The sequence below is a fragment of the Rhinatrema bivittatum genome, unplaced genomic scaffold (genome assembly GCF_901001135.1).
Source record: "Rhinatrema bivittatum unplaced genomic scaffold, aRhiBiv1.1, whole genome shotgun sequence".
NCBI lineage: Eukaryota > Metazoa > Chordata > Amphibia > Gymnophiona > Rhinatrematidae > Rhinatrema > Rhinatrema bivittatum.
Window position 1 is genome coordinate 36386 of NW_021820793.1, and position 19767 is coordinate 56152.

The following is a 19767-nucleotide window of genomic DNA, read 5'->3' on the forward strand; positions in this document are numbered from 1 at the left end:
GCGCGCGCCGGCCTTGGCGCGCGCAGGTTGCACAAATGTGCACCCCCTAGCGTGCGCCAACCCCAGATTTTATAAGATACGTGCGGCTACGGGTGTATCTTATAAAATCCAGCGTACTTTTGTTCGCGCGCGGGTAAATTTATAAAATCTACCCCCGTGTGTGGCAAAGCTTTGGCAAAACAGATTTCAGCCCACAGATTACCAATTTTAATCAAAGAGTAGTGGTCCATGCACTCTTGGTCAGGTGATAGGTCAAAGGCCAGTAAGGTATAACCTTGGTAAACCTCATGACGATCAATCAACAGAGCACTGTCTTTCAAATATTTACCTGTTGCTTGAACCAGCTACATGTATTCTCTGACGTAACATCCATTCTCGAAATCCGGTTGGAGAGGTTTCCCAGGGACTTGCTCACATCCACATACAGTGCAGCAAAGTTAATATCATAATGTTTAAAACTGAAGGGGTTTTTAGAGTAATTACCGCTGAAAGCATTGTTATCCACAAAGCCCAATATGAGAAGTATGGATAGATGTCCCAAAAAGAGGATTTCCTGGTTAGTCGGGTACTGTATTTCCACCAGGCCCACTTCCCACGGTCCCTGTAGGTCCAAAGGCCTAGCTAATTATGTGGTGAAATTAGAGCTGGTATTTTGTGGAAATATTCTCACAGAGGCGTTACTAGGCAGCATCATGTAAAATCCCCCTTCATTCATTCTTTTTCTTTTTTATGATACAAGGCCTTTTCAAATCTTGAATTTCTGATGCTTTTATGCAGCTGTTAAATTTTTCAGGCCACCCTCGCCATTTCACAAAGCACTACTTCTTCCTTCGTCTCCGTTTTACATTTAGAACCTTATCAACGTGGTATATTCTATCCTGTCGAGGGGGTGACTTTCAGTAATTCTTCAGAGTAAAAAAACCTTGAACGGCTCCCTCACCATAATCTTGCATCTTATACACTGATTTCTATCTCCCTGTTTAAGATGTCGGTTATTATAAATATCTTATGTCCATGTTTGTTCATAACCTTTTTCAAATTTCCCTTTAGTTTTTGTCAGTATAAGATGATCCCCCTTTTTAAAAAAAGGCTTAGCAGGTTCATGTTTTTTGTTATTGCCATAGATTACTTTCCAGCACCGCAGAAAATTTGAGGCTGTTACATTGATGGGGTGGGCCTGTATTGTTCTGTGAAAGCTGTGGTTATAACTATTCACAAAAGCCTGTAGCACATCTTCATATTGAAAAGTGTTGTGCGCTTGTGCGACCCTAGCGCCTCTTTGCTAGCGCGACCCTCTAATTTGAGTATTGCATAGCGCCCCCCCCCCCTTGCGGGTGCCATGCCTGCGTTAAGAAAGTGGGCGCTAAAAAGTCAGTGCCCGCTTTCCGTGAATAATATTGCATCAGCCCCATTGTTAGCCAACTCTGATGGAGGAGAATTTGGGGAGTTCTGGAGTGTGGGGGAGGGTAGGGATAGGAAGGGAGGGGAGCGGAGGGAGGCGGTTGAGGAGGGAGTATTGGCCCTTCCTTCTTTCACTTCTTTTAACAGGTGCAGGCAGGAAAGAAGATCTGGATGCCCACAGGGGAAATATGGCATTTGTTAAATTGGGTTCTCATTTGGTGGGAGGATGGGGTTATGTGAGGAAACATTTGAATTTTATTTAGGTGGGTATTGGGAAGGAGGGGTGTTTAGGAATTGTTGGATTTTTTTTTTAAAAGAAGACGTAGTGCTGATTGTTAACATTACCCAGTCAACTGGGTGATGCATCAAGCCATGTTAGTGCTCTAACATGTTAAACAGCATGATATTTATGATATTTCGCATGTCCCCACCCTGGTAACCTTTCCCCTATTACAAAGACCTTCTTTCCATATGATCGTCATGCATGAATAATGCAAATGGATGCAAAGAAGGTTATTTAAAGTCAATTTGATGTAAATATTTTATCACAGCCAATCGAGAGAGTGGTCATTCTTGATAAAATAACACGTTTTTGAAATGTGGTAAATGTGAGGTGGGAGCCCCGGGACTCTGACATGGGTCCTGATGCTCCCACATTACAGCTAAAGTGCTGGCAACCTAAAATAAAACTTGTTGCGGCTGAAAAAGAAAAAGTTGAGCAGGGCTCAGGGCTGACACCTGACTCAATCTGCAGCCACCTGTCAAGTCAGCCCCAAATACCCCAAAAGATTAAAAAAAAGCATAAGTGCCATGCACAGCGATGGCCCCCCTCCCTCATCCCTGTCATCAATAAAGTAACCTTCTACCCCCACATCAGTCATCAATAAAGTGACTCCCATCCTCCCTTACCATTGAATTATTATAGGCAAAGATCTCCCTCCCTCCCTCCTGCCACAAGAGCCCCCTAAATAGTTGGGGGTATAGAGCCCCTCTTCCCTCCCCCAGCCCCCAAAGGTATATGAAAACTCATTGATGTTCAATGTTTCCCAAAAATCCCCCCCAATCCCCCAAATGTTAACAACTGGTCCTCAATCCCTCTAAGGGGCCCAGGGCAAGATTTTTCATGTGATTGAGACAAAGTCCAGATTGGACACAGGCCACATAGTAAAGGGAAGGGTATTAAGTACCCCAGGCAAAAACCTACAGCCTTGCCCACAAGCCTCCCCCATTCCCACACCCGCTATAGAGACATATAATTAAATTATTCTTTTATAAAAGATTTTACATGAAAAAGAACATTCAAAAGTAATCTTCAAAAGTAATCATTCAAAAGTAATCATTCAAAAATCATTCAAAAGTAATCATTCAAAAGTAATCTTCAAAAGTAATCTTCAAAAGTAATCAAAAGTAATCTTCAAAAGTAATCATTCAAAAGTAATCTTCAAAAGTAACATTCAAAAGTAATCTTCAAAAGAACATTCAAAAGTAATCCCTTTCAGATCCTAGTTATTTTTCCTTGTTTTTTGTAACTTTCTCACATCCTAAATATTGTTATTATATCTGTTAAGTTTCACTCTATATGTGACGTTGAATTGGGAAATGTTTTACTATGTTACTCTCTGCCTTTACTCACATTGTTAACTGTAAACCGGGTTGATGTGATTCCTATCATGAAACTCGGTATAATAAAAATAATAAATAAATAAATAAATAAATAAATCTTTTGAGGCAAAAATATCAATGACAACATGCATATTATATTTACATGTACTGCTGTGGTGCCAACTGTAAAACTCTGCAAAAAAGACCCTTGGAACTGTTATGGAATTAGACCTTTTGTAATGCATGATCGGTGTGAAGCTGGCCCTCAGAAAGCCATGAATACACATAAATACAATTACAAGATAGTAAATCCCAAACCAAAGCAACCCTAACTGTCAGCACTCAAATAGTAATAACCTTATCTATGAAAAATCAACACTGCACATTTTACATCTGGCTCTAGAATACCAATATACCTCCTGTTAGGAAAACAAAACAGATCAGACTGCTTTAGATCCCTACACATAAATTACATGCCAGCAAAATACCTTACCTCAATCACATCTACAGAACACAGACAGACTCTACCCAAAACCAGAATAAAGAGACTAGAAAATATAAATAGAAATGTCCTGAGAAGAAATGAACTGGAACCCACATCAAGCCAATCTCTATAAGCAGAATAACAATGAAAAACAAAAACATTACAATTCATCATAAAACATAAAATAATAAAATCACGACATATAAAAGATCAATTATAGTAATAAAACCATAATCATAAAAAGAATAAATATTTCAAACCAGTTAACGAATAGAATATGCAAAATTTCCCAAACACTAAAAAAATATTTCAAAAGAGACATTAAACACCAAGCAATAATTAAAACAAGAATTTAAAAAATCATCTCCTCTGTCCTGGGAACGTTTTATTACCAGATGCTCCACACACACACACACACACACACACACACACACACACACACACACACACACACACACACACACACACACATACACATAAACATAACCCAAGCAGGCTCCCATTCATACACAGACACACGCACATCCGAGGCAGATCCCATTTACACATATACATCCAAATCAATCTCCCATTCATACAAACACATCCCAGGCAGACTCCCATTTACACATATACATCCAAATCAATCTCCCATTCATACAAACACATCCCAGGCAGACTCCCATTTACACATATACATCCAAATCAATCTCCCATTCATACACACACATCCCAGGCAGGTTCCCATTTGCACATACATACAAACACATCCCAGGCAGGTTCCCATTCACACATACACACAAACACATCCCAGGCAGGTTCCCATTCACACATATACACAAACTCATCCCAGGCAGGTTCCCATTCACACATACATATTTAAAGCAGGCTCCCATTCACACATACACACAAGCACATCCCAGGCAGGTTCCCATTCACACATACATATTTAAAGCAGGCGCCCATTCACACATACACACAAACACATCCCAGGCAGGTTCCCGTTCACACATACACATGAACACATCCCAGGCAGCTTCCCATTCACACATACACACAAACACATCCCAGGCAGGTTCCCATTCACACAAACATATTTAAAGCAGGTTCCCATTCACACATACACATCCCAGACAGGTTCCCATTCACACATACATATTTAAAGCAGGCTCCCATTCACACATACACACAAACACATCCCAGGCAGGTTCCCATTCACACAAACATATTTAAAGCAGGTTCCCATTCGCACATACACACAAACACATCCCAGGCAGGTTCCCATTCACACATACACACAAACACATCCCAGGCAGGTTCCCATTCACACATACATATTTAAAGCAGGCTCCCATTCACACATACACACAAACACATCCCAGGCAGGTTCCCATTCACACATACACACAAACACATCCCAGGCAGGTTCCCATTCACACATACATATTTAAAGCAGGCTCCCATTCACACATACACACAAACACATCCCAGGCAGGTTCCCATTCACACAAACATATTTAAAGGAGGCTCCCATTCACATACACACAACTCAGGCAGGCTCCCATTCACACATACACACAAATACATCACAGGCAGGATCCTATTCACATACATACACACCCATGCAGGCAGACTTCTTCTTACACACAAACACACACACAGGCAGGCTTCCTTTCCTTGTATCTCTCTCACACGCATATGCAAACAGGCTGTTCCACGACTGTCTCTGGCACTGGACTTCTCCTCATTTTTGGCTGCTGGCGCCCATGGTCTCTCCTCATTTTGGCTGCCGGTGAGTTGGGCTCCATTAGCAACCCCACAAACTTTCCTGCTGCTGCTGCTGCCGCCTCCCCTCCCCAGATGTGTTATCCTGTGCAAATGCATGGTATGCACACCTGATCACAAATCAAAGTGAGTTGTAGGCCTCAGGCTGACTTCCATTACTAATGCTGCTGCTGCTGTTAGTGCCTGAAGCACATTGCCATTTGAGGCACTTTTGACCCCAGTTGTAGGTTTTATTACCCCTTTTAGGGTCCTGACCATTGATTTGGGAAGCCTTGGCTTACAGTGTTTGCCTCCAATTTCAAGGTCACAGTATCATTCATCATGCAAACATAATCCAGGAGAATGCAGGATTCAAAACAGACTTCAGAGCAAAACATGTTTTTTAGGTTCAGTTTCTTCTCTGACAAATTTGCTGAAATAATAATAATTATATTAATTCATCCAAATAACAATTTTATCTCCAATACACTAGAGATATGAAGAAATATATCATCACAGCTGTGCACCTTATTTGCCTCTGCCCTGCAATTATAGTGTAGCAGGGTCCAAGGCTACATATAGCAGCAGCTGCCTGGACTCATATCCATATGGATCAAGAAACACATCCCTGGTTATATGGGAGCTGGCAAAAATATTTTAAAACAGCCTCCAAATATCTTCAGCTCGCACTGCAGTCAACCTGTGCTTCATGAAAGGCAAAGATATGATAAAACCATAGACTGAACTGGAATCAGTACAGTCTATGTACTGATTCCAGTACATAGGGAAAGAGGAAATGATTCAGCATCCCATGTTTCTGGGACTGAGTGGGGTCTTGATGATAGTTTCTGCAGTTCTTGCTGAAAACAAGAGACTAAGATCCATCTGTTTTCCAAATGATAAAACAGCCAAGGGCTACTTCATTGAAGGGGACCTGATCTTGGGTGGGATAATTCGGATATCTGATATCACCGGGATTCCTTTGGAATATTATAGAACGACCCCTGATGCCCACAAATGCATTGTGTAAGTAGTTTTCTAACTTTATTTGCATCTCTCTGGCAGTATTTTATGAATGCTTTCATTTCCTTAGAATTATGGTTCTCAACCCAGTCTTCGAGACACCGAGAACTGGGTTCAGAATCCCTGCATTAGAAAATATTAGGCTCTTTCCCAGCAAAGTTAACTGAGAGTGAGTGACAACAATCTGTAAACTGAAATCTGTGGGGGCTGTATGCTAAAGGTTTTCTCCTGTTTTGTGTCTGATGAAAAAATGCTTAGTAAATAGAACCCAGTGTTTGCTAAATATGAAGGCATCACAGAAATAAGATGATTAAGTGTACAACACAGAACACAGCCATAGGAGAGAATTTCATGGGATTCATGTGAGCAAGAGTACTCTGTCTCTCAGATATGGGAGTTACCCAAAAGCACACGCAGTAGGTGAGCATAGGCTCCAGTACCAGCACAGTAAGATCTTCTCTATTCATTGCTCTGGTTTTGCCTGTCATAGGTACATTTGTTCCCATGGACCTTGGACCTAATATTCAAAGGTCAACTGCTTTCTGTTTTTTGTTTTTTTTTGTTAGAAAGTACCGATGGACAATACAACTGCAAAAGCTCTATGAAGAATAAATGAAATTGGAGTGCGTTATATTCCTACCCTGCTCTCTCTCCACCCCTATGAATGCCTTCTCTCAATGAGGATAAAAGTGTGCCCCTTGTAAAAGAATGAGCATTCTTTTATATGCATCAAGATGATAAAGGGGATGGAACAGCTTCCCTATGAGGAAAGGCTGAAGAGGTTAGGGCTGTTCAGCTTGGAGAGACGACTGTGGGGGGATATGATAGAGGTCTTTAAAATCATGAGATGTCTTGAGCAAGTAGATGTGAATTGGTTATATACACTTTTGGATAAAAGAAGGACTAGGGGCACTCTGTGAAGTTAGCAAGTAGCACATTTAAGACTAATCAGAAAAACTTCTTTTTCACTCAACGCACAATTAAGCTCTGGAATTTGTTGCCAGAGGATGTGGTTAGTGCAGTTAGTATAGCTGGGTTCAGAAAGATTTGGATAAGTTCTTGGAGGAGAAGTCCATTAACTGCTGTTAATCAAGTTGATTTAGGGAATGGCCTCTGCTATTACTGGCATCAGTAGAATGGGATCTTGTTGGTGTTTGGGTACGTGCCAAGTTCTTGTGGCCTGGTTTGGCCTCTGTTGGAAACAGGATGCTGGGCTTGAGGGACCCTTGGTCTGACATAGATTGGCAATTTCTTATATTCTTAAGGGCAATTATAGATCAGGTCTATTTGACTGGCTAAGCTCTTTCAAAAATCGCACCACAGTGTGTGTGTGCTGCCATGTTTCAAAGCAATTTGACCTCTCCCCTGCTATAGCACTCATGTGAATGCTGGTCGGAGAAGAAATGTAAAAGAATTCAATGTGAGGATAGATCAGCAGAGGAGAAGACAGTCAGTCCTGGGCTGTGCCACATCTTGAGTTTACAGCTCTCTGTTTCACACCCTTCTTTCAATCATGTTAGAAGACTTATGTGGTCAAACCAAAATTAAGCATTCATAAGAGTGGATGTGGCTTAATAGTTTAGTTCTGAACATTAGAAGATGAAACGTTTTATGGATATTGTGGGATAAACCTTTGCTGATCTTCATGATATACAATTGAATGATCAAGTTCATTCTCTTTCAAATAAGGTTTGTGATCTGTGATTTATGATGGACACTGATTTCACATTACATCCCCAGTTAAATGCAGTGCTGAAATCTAAATTTTATGTGTAGGGCACACATGCTCATGCTCATTTTATATTGTGCACGTAAATACACATGTACAATTTAAATTCTGCATAAATCTATGCTAGAATATTTGCACGTGTTTAAAAGATACATGGAATGTACTTTCAACATACCTATATAATTCCTAAAAAGTGCTACTTATCTGCCTACGTAGCACTTCTAAAGACTTATCCGAATAAGTAAGATAGCCGGATAAGTAGCATTTGAAGACTTAACCAGCTAAGTAGTGCTTTTAAGACTTCTCCGGATAAGTGACAGCAAAGCCACAATTTATTTATTTATTTGATTTATATTCAGCATTTTGGTACTGCTAGCTGTTTAAATCTTAAGAGTGCTATTTAGCCAGCTAAGATAGCCAGATAAGTCTTCAAACACTACTTTCCTGGCTTTATCACCTGTCCGGATACATCTAAAAAGCGGTACTTAGCTGACTCTCTGGCCTAGTTGGATAAGTAATGCTTTGTTAGACTTATCTGGTATCTGACTTAGCCGGATACATTACGTTTTAAGACTTGTCTGACGAAGTTGCAGCTTTGTTGTTACTTAGCAGGATAAATCAGAACTTGACCAGATAATCGCCACTTTCAAGACTTAGCTGGATAAATCATATTTTTATCCGTATACGTAGCGCATAACTTCTATACTCACATATTTTTATAGATGTAGGCATTTTATCTCTGCAATTTACAAACATTATTGCCCCCTGAGTCGGGTTTTACACATTTAAATCAGGATTTTTCATAATGTGAAGGTGGCAAAGAAATTACCAGTTTTACAAATTTGTCTACCAGTTCTTCATCTCATCGATGCACTCCTGGTTCTGCAGTCTACCCACACCACTCACCCATTCCATACTTGGCATAAAAGAATTGTATTCTCCCTTCCACAGATAATTAGCAGGTGTAAATAAACGCAAGTAACAGATGTGCAGCATTTTCCCAGGATCTAAAATAGTAACTTGAACACACAAATGTTGGTCTCTTCCAGGAGCAGCCCTGGACGCCCTTTTTTTTACACGCACACGTTTGCTCAGGCATGCTTACTTACACGTGTATGTTTGGGTTTATTAAATATCTCAAAAATGCTGGTACACCTGGTTTCTTCTTTGAACATTTAATAATAGCTATTGTCTCGCAACAAGACTATGATTTTGTAGGACCACTACTCATAGGGTCAAGGTATTTTACCACTCTTATATGGTTTCAGGTCCGATTTACTTTATATATATTTTTTTGTAATTTTTTTATATAATTTTTTCTAATTTTTACTTTTACTTTCCATCACACTGATGAGAGCTCCAAAGATCACATTTGAAGTTAGTCAATTGAATGTCACTTTTTTCAACCTCAACATAAACTGGTTCAGCAGTGATACTCATCTGCACAGCCCAACACGATCGCGTTTCGGACCCCCACTCTTAAGATCCTGCTTCAGGGGAAAAGACTTCCATCCTTGTTCCGTGACACTCCCAGGGCAATCATCAGACGACCAATCTATTAATCTCAATAGCTGTATCCATCCATTAATATAGACGCGATCCCGACTTGGATTGGAAAGGCGATTCCAAGTCGGGATCGCGTCTATATTAATGGATGGATACAGCTATTGAGATTAATAGATTGGTCGTCTGATGATTGCCCTGGGAGTGTCACGGAACAAGGATGGAAGTCTTTTCCCCTGAAGCAGGACCTTAAGAGTGGGGGTCCGAAACACGATCGTGTTGGGCTGTGCAGATGAGTATCACTGCTGAACCAGTTTATGTTGAGATTGAAAAAAGTGACATTCAATTGACTAACTTCAAATGTGATCTTTGGAGCTCTCATCAGTGTGATGGAAAGTAAAAGTAAAAATTGGAAAAAATTATATTAAAAAATTACAAAAAACTATATATAAAGTAAATCGGACCTGAAACCATATAAGAGTCTGGTAAAATACTTTGACCCTAAGAGTAGTGGTCCTACAAAATCACAGTCTTGTTGCAAGACAATAGCTAATTAAATGTTCAAAGAAGAAACCAGGTGTACCAGCATTTTTGAGATATTGTTTACAATTTGGTGCCCGGAATACACAAGGTGTGTGAGAGCCGTTAAGTGTGGGTTTATTAAATACCATCTACATGAGCATGTGCTATTTTACATGTGTAAGTGCTAATTTTACACACATAAAGTTTTCAACAAATTGGACTACTGAAATTCACTTTATGTTGACCTGCCAAAAGTCCAGATGCATACTTTCTAAATAATCCAAGATTCTTTAGCCAGATTAACTATTGGTTGTCAATGTGAAGATCACATCTTGCTTTGGTTGTCGGAGCTACACTGGCTCCCAGTATGTTTTTGAATTTGTTTTAAAATAATAATATTGTTTCAAAAACAATGAGAACTCTTTCTTCCTGATGGAGACATTTCAGGAAAATATTTTCCACCAGACTTTATGATCCACAGATATGTCATTGTTATCAGTTCCCTCTGCAAGAAAGTGATGATTGCAAACGAGCATGCTCAGTAGTGGGATCCACATTGTAGAACAAGCTCCCACTAGAACTTAAGACAGAAGCTGACAAAAATAATTAAAGACTTAGCTGAAGATAGAGGCCTTTTTTTTATGAAAGGTTCTCAAATTATGTTTTATTCTGCATCTGCCTGCATTTTCAATGATCATTGATTTTCTATTTGAATGAATGTCTTTAATGCAACACGTTATTTATAAACTACAAGCCGTTAAGCCCGTTAAAACGGGCTACATTAACATTTTTTTTGGATCATTTCCTTCCCCCTCATTCTCCCTCCCACCTCCCCCCACTATCTCCTCTCTCCCCTCAGTCACTCCTCTCTCTCCCTCCCCCCTCCCTCCTCCCCTCAGTCACTCCCCCCTCCCTCCTCCCCTCAGTCACTCCTCCCTCCCTCAGTCACGCCCCCTCCCCTCAGTCACTCCTCCCTCCCCTCAGTCACGCCCCCCTCCCCCCTCCCCTCAGTCACTCCCCCCTCCTCCCTCCCTCAGTCACTCCTCTCTCCCCCTCCCCCAGTCACTCCTCTCTCCCCCCTCCCTCCTCCCCTCAGTCACTCCTCCCCTCAGTAGATCTCCGGGGTGTTCCTTCCATCCATCTGTCCCTCCCTCGCGCGCATGCTGCCGCCGCTCTTGCTCTTCGGGCCGCCGCTCCAGCTCTTCGGGCCGGTGCCGCCACCGCCGCTCTTCGGGCCGCTCCTGCCGCTCCGGGTCTTCGGGCCGGTGCCGCCGCTCCGGGTCTTCGGGCCGGTGCCGCCGCTGCTCCGGGTCTTCGGGCCGCCGCCGCCACTCCGGGTCTTCGGGCTGGTGCCGCCGCTCCTGCTCTTCGGGGCCGCCGCCGCTCCGGGTCTTCGGGCCTCCGCCTCCGCTCCGGGTCTTCGGGCCGCCGCCGCCACTCCGGGTCTTCGGGCCGGTGCCGCCGCTCCTGCTCTTCGGGCCGCCGCCGCCGCTCCTGCCGCTCCGGGTCTTCGGGCCTCCGCCTCCGCTCCGGGTCTTCGGGCTGCCGCTCCTGCCGCTCCTGGTCTGCCGCCGCCGCCGCTCCAGCTCTTCGGGCCGGTGCCACCGCCGCCGCCGCCGCTCCAGCTCTTCGGGCCGGTGCCACCGCCGCTCCTACAGCGCCATTTTTATTTTTAAGAGGCACACTGTGACCGACGTGCTCGCATGCGCGGTAGAGCTGCTCTCTACTGCGCATTTGCGGCACGTCGGTCAAGCTTCGTTTAACTAGTTAGATTATTGTGTGTATTAATTTGTGATCTGCTTAGAAAGATTGAAAGCTGAATTAGGAAAAATAAAAGTGTTTTAACTAAATATATTAAATAGTTCTGACCTCAGTCTCTAAAAGCAGTCTGGTGTCAGATATCCTGCAGAAAGCATTAGGGTTGTGTATTGTTTATTTGATTTGCTATGCTTAACACATTGAACACTTTGGATTAGCGGGCTATCAAATTAAAACAGATTGGATTGGATTGGATTGGATTGGATTGGAAAGTAAGCTGAGGAAGAAGGATTGGTTTTAGGTCCTTCATTGGAACAAGCAAGGGAGGAGGGCCTACAGATCAGGATTGAGTCCATGTGTATTTGAAGGTTCTAGCAAAGGTCATGCAGGTCGGAATTGGGATGTATCAGCAGATATGGGGATGGGGGAGGGGTCTCAAAACCTAAAAGCGCAACATGCTGCAGTAGAGGGATGAGGAACATTGGCAGACTTTGGTGATAGGGATTCTGTAGTAGAATAGGAGAAAGTGCTACAGCTCAGGATTATGGTGAATTTGCAGAGATTTCCCTAGTTTATGCTTTCTCTCATTTTGAATGTATAAATCAGTCATGATGTTTTCTAATATCTGTTAAACATATGTTTACTTGTTCACAGATGGAATCTACATAACTATTGGAATATGTTGGCCTTTTATTTTGCCATTCAAGAGATCAACCAAAATTCGGAGATATTACCAAACATCACCCTGGGTTTCCATATTGCTGACACTTGCAATATAGGTTTATCACTATGTAGTACTCTGATTATCTTATCAGGGGAAATGGACCCTGTTCCTGGCTTTAGCTGTCACCATCAAGGACAGGTGGCTGGTTTCATTGGAAGCCTCTCTTCAGTGGTATCACATGCAATTGCAACACTTACAGGGATCTATAGGTATTCACAGGTATAGAAAGAACTTGTCTCCCTATATTATCTCTAGCGCTTGCTGAATCCTTGACCGATTTGTCCAGTTCTTTTTTGTTAGCCTTCATTAATGCTGGTGATTTCTGGGTAGGATAGCTTACTAAATTTGTATATTTGTTGCAATAATTTACCACCTAGATTTAGGATATTATTAATCCTAGTACAGCCTTTACAGGAAATTCATTTTGGTGAACACCAAAGAAAAGCATGCCTAGGATAGCACAAGATAGATCAGCAGAATCGAGGTTTTACCTGGCTGGATTAGTCCACATAAACACAGCAGGACTGGACATTGCCAGCCAACACAGATATCTAAGGACTTGAGGAGGTCAATATCAAAGCCATTTAGATGGATAACCATATAAATGACAATTTTTAAAATATTTGGCCATTTATCCAACTAAATTATAGCTGGAATCATCATTATCTGTATATAAATTGGCTGCATAAAAGAGAGGCATTCTGGGTATGAGTTAAATTATCCGGCTCACTTAGTCAATTTTCAAATCTTTCCAGCTAAGGCCAGATTGCTGTCCCCCCTCTAACGCATTCCTTTTTAGATGTAGGTATTAATTCTACTTCCTCCCCCCACTCCCTCCCACCCACCTGCAGTCGCAATAGGCCGGTCCACATGCCACATGCTCCCGGGCCTCCCATTCCACCCCCTGATACTAAAAACCAACCCCTGTCAGGAGTGAGGTCTCACCTCACCCGCTCTTGATGGTCCAGGACTGTGTCTATCTGAAGCAAAACTGGAAGTATAAACTAACAGTTTGTTATAGGAAAAAAATCTATTCTTTTAACTCAACCAGTTATCATTAGACTATTAGCATATCACTGGCTCAAAGAAAATAATAGGAATAAAAATATAAATATAAATAAAGCCAATAAAGCACTGCTGACCATACCCTCAGTCAAAACAGCAAAGTTGACCCAAGTTAGAGAGAGAGCAGTATCTTTGGCAGGACCATTATTATGGAACACATTACCACTTGAACTAAGACTAATGAAAGAATTAAAACTCTTCAAGAAAAGCCTAAAAACTTGGCTTTTCAAAAAAAGCATTTCACAATGAGGGTGTTGAATAACAGCAACAAATACTTCCAGCTGAAAGTCACTTATACATAAAAAGTAGAATTATTTTATTTACTCATAATTAAATATTAAATGGAAACAGTATACACATATGATTATCCTGACAATCATATAAATGGTAACCTCATCCCACTTCTCATTTGGAATATATTATTGATTATGTAACCGTAAATATTGGCACACTATGGATAACCTAGAAACCAAACCTATTCGTGCCTAAATGTAAACCGTTGTGATGGTACATTACTAAATGATGGTATAGAAAAGTTTTTAAATAAATACAATAAATAAAAATATTGTTTTGTTTCTTGCTCATAAAATATCTCTGAAATGTACTGGCACAATAGGGTTAACTACTGTCTCCTTTACTTCAGGGCAGGCTTATGCAGTCCTTGTTTAACCCCACTGCATATAGGGACTTATAACTCCAGCATTGTCTGAGAAATCAGTAGAGTGTTTGCCACAATACAAGGCATAGATATCTTTATATTGAACTTTCTTAGTATATTCGTGGTAGGCTTTGGGGACTCTGCTTCCATATGGAGCAATCATTTTAATTTCATGGTTTTACCAATTTTGTCTTCTAAGTTCTCTAACTCAAAAAGAAAACAAAGCTCTTATTTTCCCCAGCTGAGCTCTTGTACTTAGGTGAGTGACCAGATTTAATAGTATGTCTGCTGGTTTGAACCTCAAAATAGTGTGCAGCACACAAACTGGTTCAGACTATGGCTAAAGTAAGAAAACAGAAGAGCTCCTATGTTTTATGCTGCTTTATTTATTTTATATTTTTTAATCACAGATCAGTTATGGATCTATGGACCAGCTCTTCAATGACCGGGATTGAGTTCCCGTCCTTTTATCGCACTGTTCCTAATGATTATTCTCAGTTCCAGGGTCTGATTCAGCTCCTAAACCACTTCAGATGGAACTGGGTAGGGATTCTCACATCAGATGATCGGAGTGATGAGAGGGGCAGTGAGGACCTGAAGAGGGAGATTATCAGGAGTGGAAACTGTGTGGCTTTCCTGGAAAAGTTACCATCGGTCATACGTTATACAGCTGAGCAGTTCACAAGATTTAACGAGATTGCTGACATAGTCTATAATTCATTAGCCAATGTGGTTATCATGTACAGTACTCGGGATGGTCTGGCATTACTAATCTGCTTGATATGGGGGCAAATGATTGCTGGCAAAGTGTGGCTCATCTCTGCTGCCATCTCTTCCCCAAGCATCCTATTACCTTGTACCACTTTGAACGGCTCCATAGCATTTGCCACTCATAGAGGAGAAATTCCAGGTTTCCAGGATTTCCTCCATAATCTCCACCCATCCACATTCCCAGATCCCTCCTTTCTGCAGCATCTGTGGAGGGATGCATTCCAGTGTGAGCTCCTGTATGGGACTGAACATTCAGATTTACCCAACTGCACAGGGCAGGAGACGCTGTCTAACCTTTCACGCTGGCAGTTTGATTTGAATAATTTTCAGTTCACTTACAGTCTTTATGCCTCAGTCTATGCACTGGCTCATGCTTTGCACAGCATGTACAGAGCCAAGTCTCAACTTAGGGGGGATCTAAAACTGGAATTTCCACCATGGCAGGTAAACCCTCCTGACTAATTCTTTTCTAATAACTATAATGTATTTTTTGTATTTATTGTAATATATATTTTGTGTAACATAGCTACTTGAGGGAGGGACAAATTGTTAAACAATACAGAGTACAATAAATCCCTATGCAGAACCAGGACTATATGCATGGTCTGCCATAAATGACCCCTGCTTTCCACTAAGAGTGCCCGGCAGTTGTTGGTAATGGGACTTCTGTACCCTGTTCTCTCTTCCTCTTTAAGCCCCACTATCTGCACCTACCAGTCAGTGGGGGAGTTTGCTACACTAGTTTGTGGCTTCTGATTACATGGCGGTCCACCCCTCTCACCTTGACTGTGCTGCATGTTGGTCGGAAATGCATGACCATGCAACACTTTCTGGATCTGATACCCAGCATGCTATGTGGCATCCAATGCTGTGAGAACCCTTGATCCCAGTGGGTAGCCACTGGCATCCTCTGGGGGGGGGGGGGGCAGGAGGGGTTTTAATGATAGATGGAAGCTCATCTCTCCTTCCCTTCATTCCTTGTCTCTTGAACAAACAGCTCACTCCTCCCTCTACTCTACTGCTCTCTTTGGTTGCTTTTCCCTTTATAGTGAGTGGCTCATGATTTACAAAACTAAATACATCCATGTACCTGCTCCTATGGGGATAGGCTAAAACAATTATACAATATAAATATTAAAAAAGCATTGCCTGTTTCTAAATAGGCTCACAATTTAAGAATGCTTTTTAAAAAAAATAGGAAAAATAGGAGAGTAAACGAAGAGGGGCGCTGGGAGAAGGTGCATTTACAGCATCTCTCCTGTGCTTCTTTCTTGCTGCTGTTTCACACCTTCATCTGCTACATCACCTCTTGTCTCAGTTGCCAGCTGGTTCAGGGTCAAGACAGATGGTGTCAACCAAAACTTTGATGAAATCTTTGATATCTAATGGCCTGGCCAAGCTCTTGGTGGACTTTAGATCTGGCATGTTAATAATTATAGCCTATTGGTCAAATGGCGAAAGAAAGGGTGCAATGGGGGTCCAAGAGATACTCATGTAGACTAGAACCAATCTGTAATACTCTGAACCAGCTGGCAGGGCATGGCCCTGTAAAAGCTGCCAGAGTGGGCTGTTAGTGCAGTGAATGGAAACCGGATGAGTCCCTCTTCCAGCAAGCAAGCCACTCTGCAGGGAAGGTGTGCAGCCACAGGAAAATCTGGAATGGAGCCACCAGGGTATTGCAGCCCCAAAATGCAGCAATCTGAGAGCATGACTGAAGAAAGCTGGCAGGCCCTGATCCAAAATCTCCAGGAGGGACATAGGAGCTTCAGAAAAGCCTGGCAAGGAGTCAGTAGGCCTGGGCTGAGCAAACATGGAACCTGGAAGCATGCTGGGACATCATCAACTTCTATGTGGAGTGGAGCTTTGTGGCCTTGTCAAGAAATGGCAATGCAGAATACTCCAGAGGGGGTACTACAGAGTGGCATGGGCTGGGCAAGGAGTACCAACAACTGATGCGGGAATTGGATGAGTGGTTGGCAGAGATGTCCGGTGAGCAGACTTAGTCATGGCAATAGTCTGAGATTGGCACTACAGAGGGTCACGAGAAAGATGCTGTAGGGTGCCCAAACACTACAGGAGTCAAGAGACTGCTCCTGTGAGAAGTACAGAAAATGGGGCTGTAAAGAACCCTGATAGAGGATCAGAGAGAGCCCTAAGGAGAGCAACACAAACTGCCCAGGAGAAGGTGGTAGCAGCAAATTAGACGTCAGCGCTACAGGTGGTTCAATGAAGTCCTCGTAGGATGCCCAAACACTACCGGGACCTCCAAAACACCTCCTGTAAGAAGCCCAGAGAGAGAGAGGGCCCAGAAAGGAAAGAGAGAGATGTCATGGCAAGCCCAGATGGTGGCGCTGCAGAGACTCCAGTGACGGAGGCTACAGAAAAGCCAAGGAGGGCTTCAATGCCAGAAGCCAGGAAGTGGGTGCAGTTGGTGAAAGCGGAACCAGTACTGGTGGTTCCACAGTCACTCCTTATAGGTATCAGGGTAGAATTTAAACCTAAAGCCAGCAAAGGACTGAATTAAAGGACTCGGCACAGGGTGGTGGTGGTCGTGCTGAGGTCGAGAGTAACCCTAAGAGAAAGGGGACTGGGAGGTTTTGGATTCTGCTGAATGGGATCTAGGAGGGAGTAGGGACACTTGGTCCAATGGGGACAAGCTGAAGGGAGAATTATGTAAGGCAGTGCCCCTAGTGTTCCCCTATTTACCTGTGCAGGTCCAGACTAGACATCTGGTTCACCTTAAATTCACTAAGGAGAGTATGTTCTGTGTGTGGGATCCTGCAGGGCAGCAGGGACTCAGAGGATATAGCCCGAGACTGGGGAATTAGAGCTGGGATTCAGGAGAGGATATAACCAGACCAGGCCAGGTCTCCAGGAGGAAGGTAGCTCCTGTATGCAATACTGTCCAAAGCCTGAGCTGAGTTAAAGCAACACACTGTAAGAAAAGAGGGTTCACTGTCTGAGAACAACATCTATGGTGGTGCATGTGTGAAGTTATAATAATGTTATGCTGATGGACCCTTGGACCGAGAGAGAGTTGATACTACCTATGGGGAGGAGCCCCACAAGTCTCCACCATCGGTAGGCGAGGCTGGTGGACAGCAGAGGCCCAGCTGGAGCTTCACTACTACTACCAGTCCTCTTTCCCCTTGGGTCGAGTTTGGGTGCCAGTGCTAGCTGGACTTAAGTGGGGCCTCTGCAGTGAAGGAAGTCTAGATGAAGAGATGAAGCCGGTGCTCAGGCCGAGGTCTGGAACAGACAGTGAAGCTCATGGTCAAGGTCGAGGCAAGGTTGAGGCAGGCGGTGTAGCTTGTGGTCCAAGTCCAGTCGAAAGTTAAGCCAGGATCAATCCGAGGAACGAAGGAAGGAGACAAGGAGCACGGAAGGCAGGAAGGAGCTCAGGAACTCAAAAACTCAGGAACTCAGGAAGGCAATCCACACTCTGAAGAGAGAAGACATTGCACAGATACAAAGAGAAAAAACTTTAACAGTCACCTGTGAGATTAGAACCTGAGTGAACTGTGCCAATTACCATTCAGAATCACCTTCAGTAAAGTAAATTTTTCACAAACACCCATAGTCTCCAGTGTTGTTTGTTTGGCACTCACATTCACCAAACTGATAGAAAAGGCATACCTCTACCAGGGAAAAGAATCAGTGTCACCCCTGCTACATAGGGCCCTGGAGGAGCCATCCTCCCATGTGTCATTAAAGAAGCCAATCCCCAGGGAAAGAGACTGTGTGAAGGAGTTTGAGCTAGCCATTGTCACCAAGAGTACAAGAATTACTTTTATGGCCCCATCGGTATTACCTGAAGAGGGGGTTACACAGGCAGAAAAGAGAAAGCGGCTGACATGGAACAAAGAGTTTATGATACTCAGGATGATTTGCAAGGCGTGAAGTGATGATTTGCAAGGCGTGGCCACAGAGCTTGCAATGGTGAAGTTGGCACTAAAAATGTGGGAAGAGTGGCTGGAGGATCTGGAAAAGAGTTCCCACTGAAATAATTTAAGATTTATTGGCATTCCAGAGAATGTTCAGGACAGTGACCTTAGTGGCTTATTGGAAGACAGACTGCAAAGCGAGTTGGACCTAGAGACACAACATGGCTGCTTTCAAATTGAGCAAGTGCACTGGCAAGGTCCACTAGATCATGAGTGGAAATAGTGCAAGTCCAAAATTTTGCACATAGTCGAGATGATCCAAGATGCCTGAAGTAGAATAAAGCTTATTTAATAATAATAAAAAGGGAGTGATCTTTCAAGAATACTCACCCAAGCTCTCCACACAATGCTAAGAATTTTCTCCATTGTGTCCCATGTTGCATGGTCTCAAACTGAGATGCTTCCCTACGTTATCCTGTGCAATTATGGGTCCATTATCATGGAGAAATCAAATGGTTTACCTCTACCTTTGAAGCCAAAGAGTTTGCAGCTTGAAATTGAGAAATCATTGCAGGAGTCTTCCTCTGGGAATCAGCCTTCAGGATGAAGGGCTTGGTGTGGTGTTGTATGGTCATGTGAGCTTGATGCTTTATGAGGCCCAACATTTTGTCTACCAGGTTATATATATATATATATATATATATATATATATATATATATATATATTTTTTTTATTTTATTTTTTTTAATTTTTTTTTTTCATAAATTTTCAAATTATAACAAGCATACATCTTGCTAGGGTAATATAGTACATCCAAAGGTACAATCATATAAAGAAAATATTTGTTGCAAAACTTTTGTACTAAAAATAAAGGAAATAAGGGAGAGGACAAGAAAACA

General features: G+C 42.6%; 1 protein-coding gene across 1 annotated transcript in view; it reads left to right on the forward strand.

The window, feature by feature from the left end:
- LOC115082139 (vomeronasal type-2 receptor 26-like) overlaps positions 1 to 19767 on the forward strand; it is an 81526-nt gene that overhangs the window by 18440 nt on the left and 43319 nt on the right. Inside the window, exons 7-8 of the mRNA XM_029586397.1 lie at positions 12581 to 12708; positions 14623 to 15427. Coding sequence (XP_029442257.1) covers positions 12581 to 12708; positions 14623 to 15427 — 933 coding nt within the window. The remainder of the gene's footprint in view (positions 1 to 12580; positions 12709 to 14622; positions 15428 to 19767) is intronic.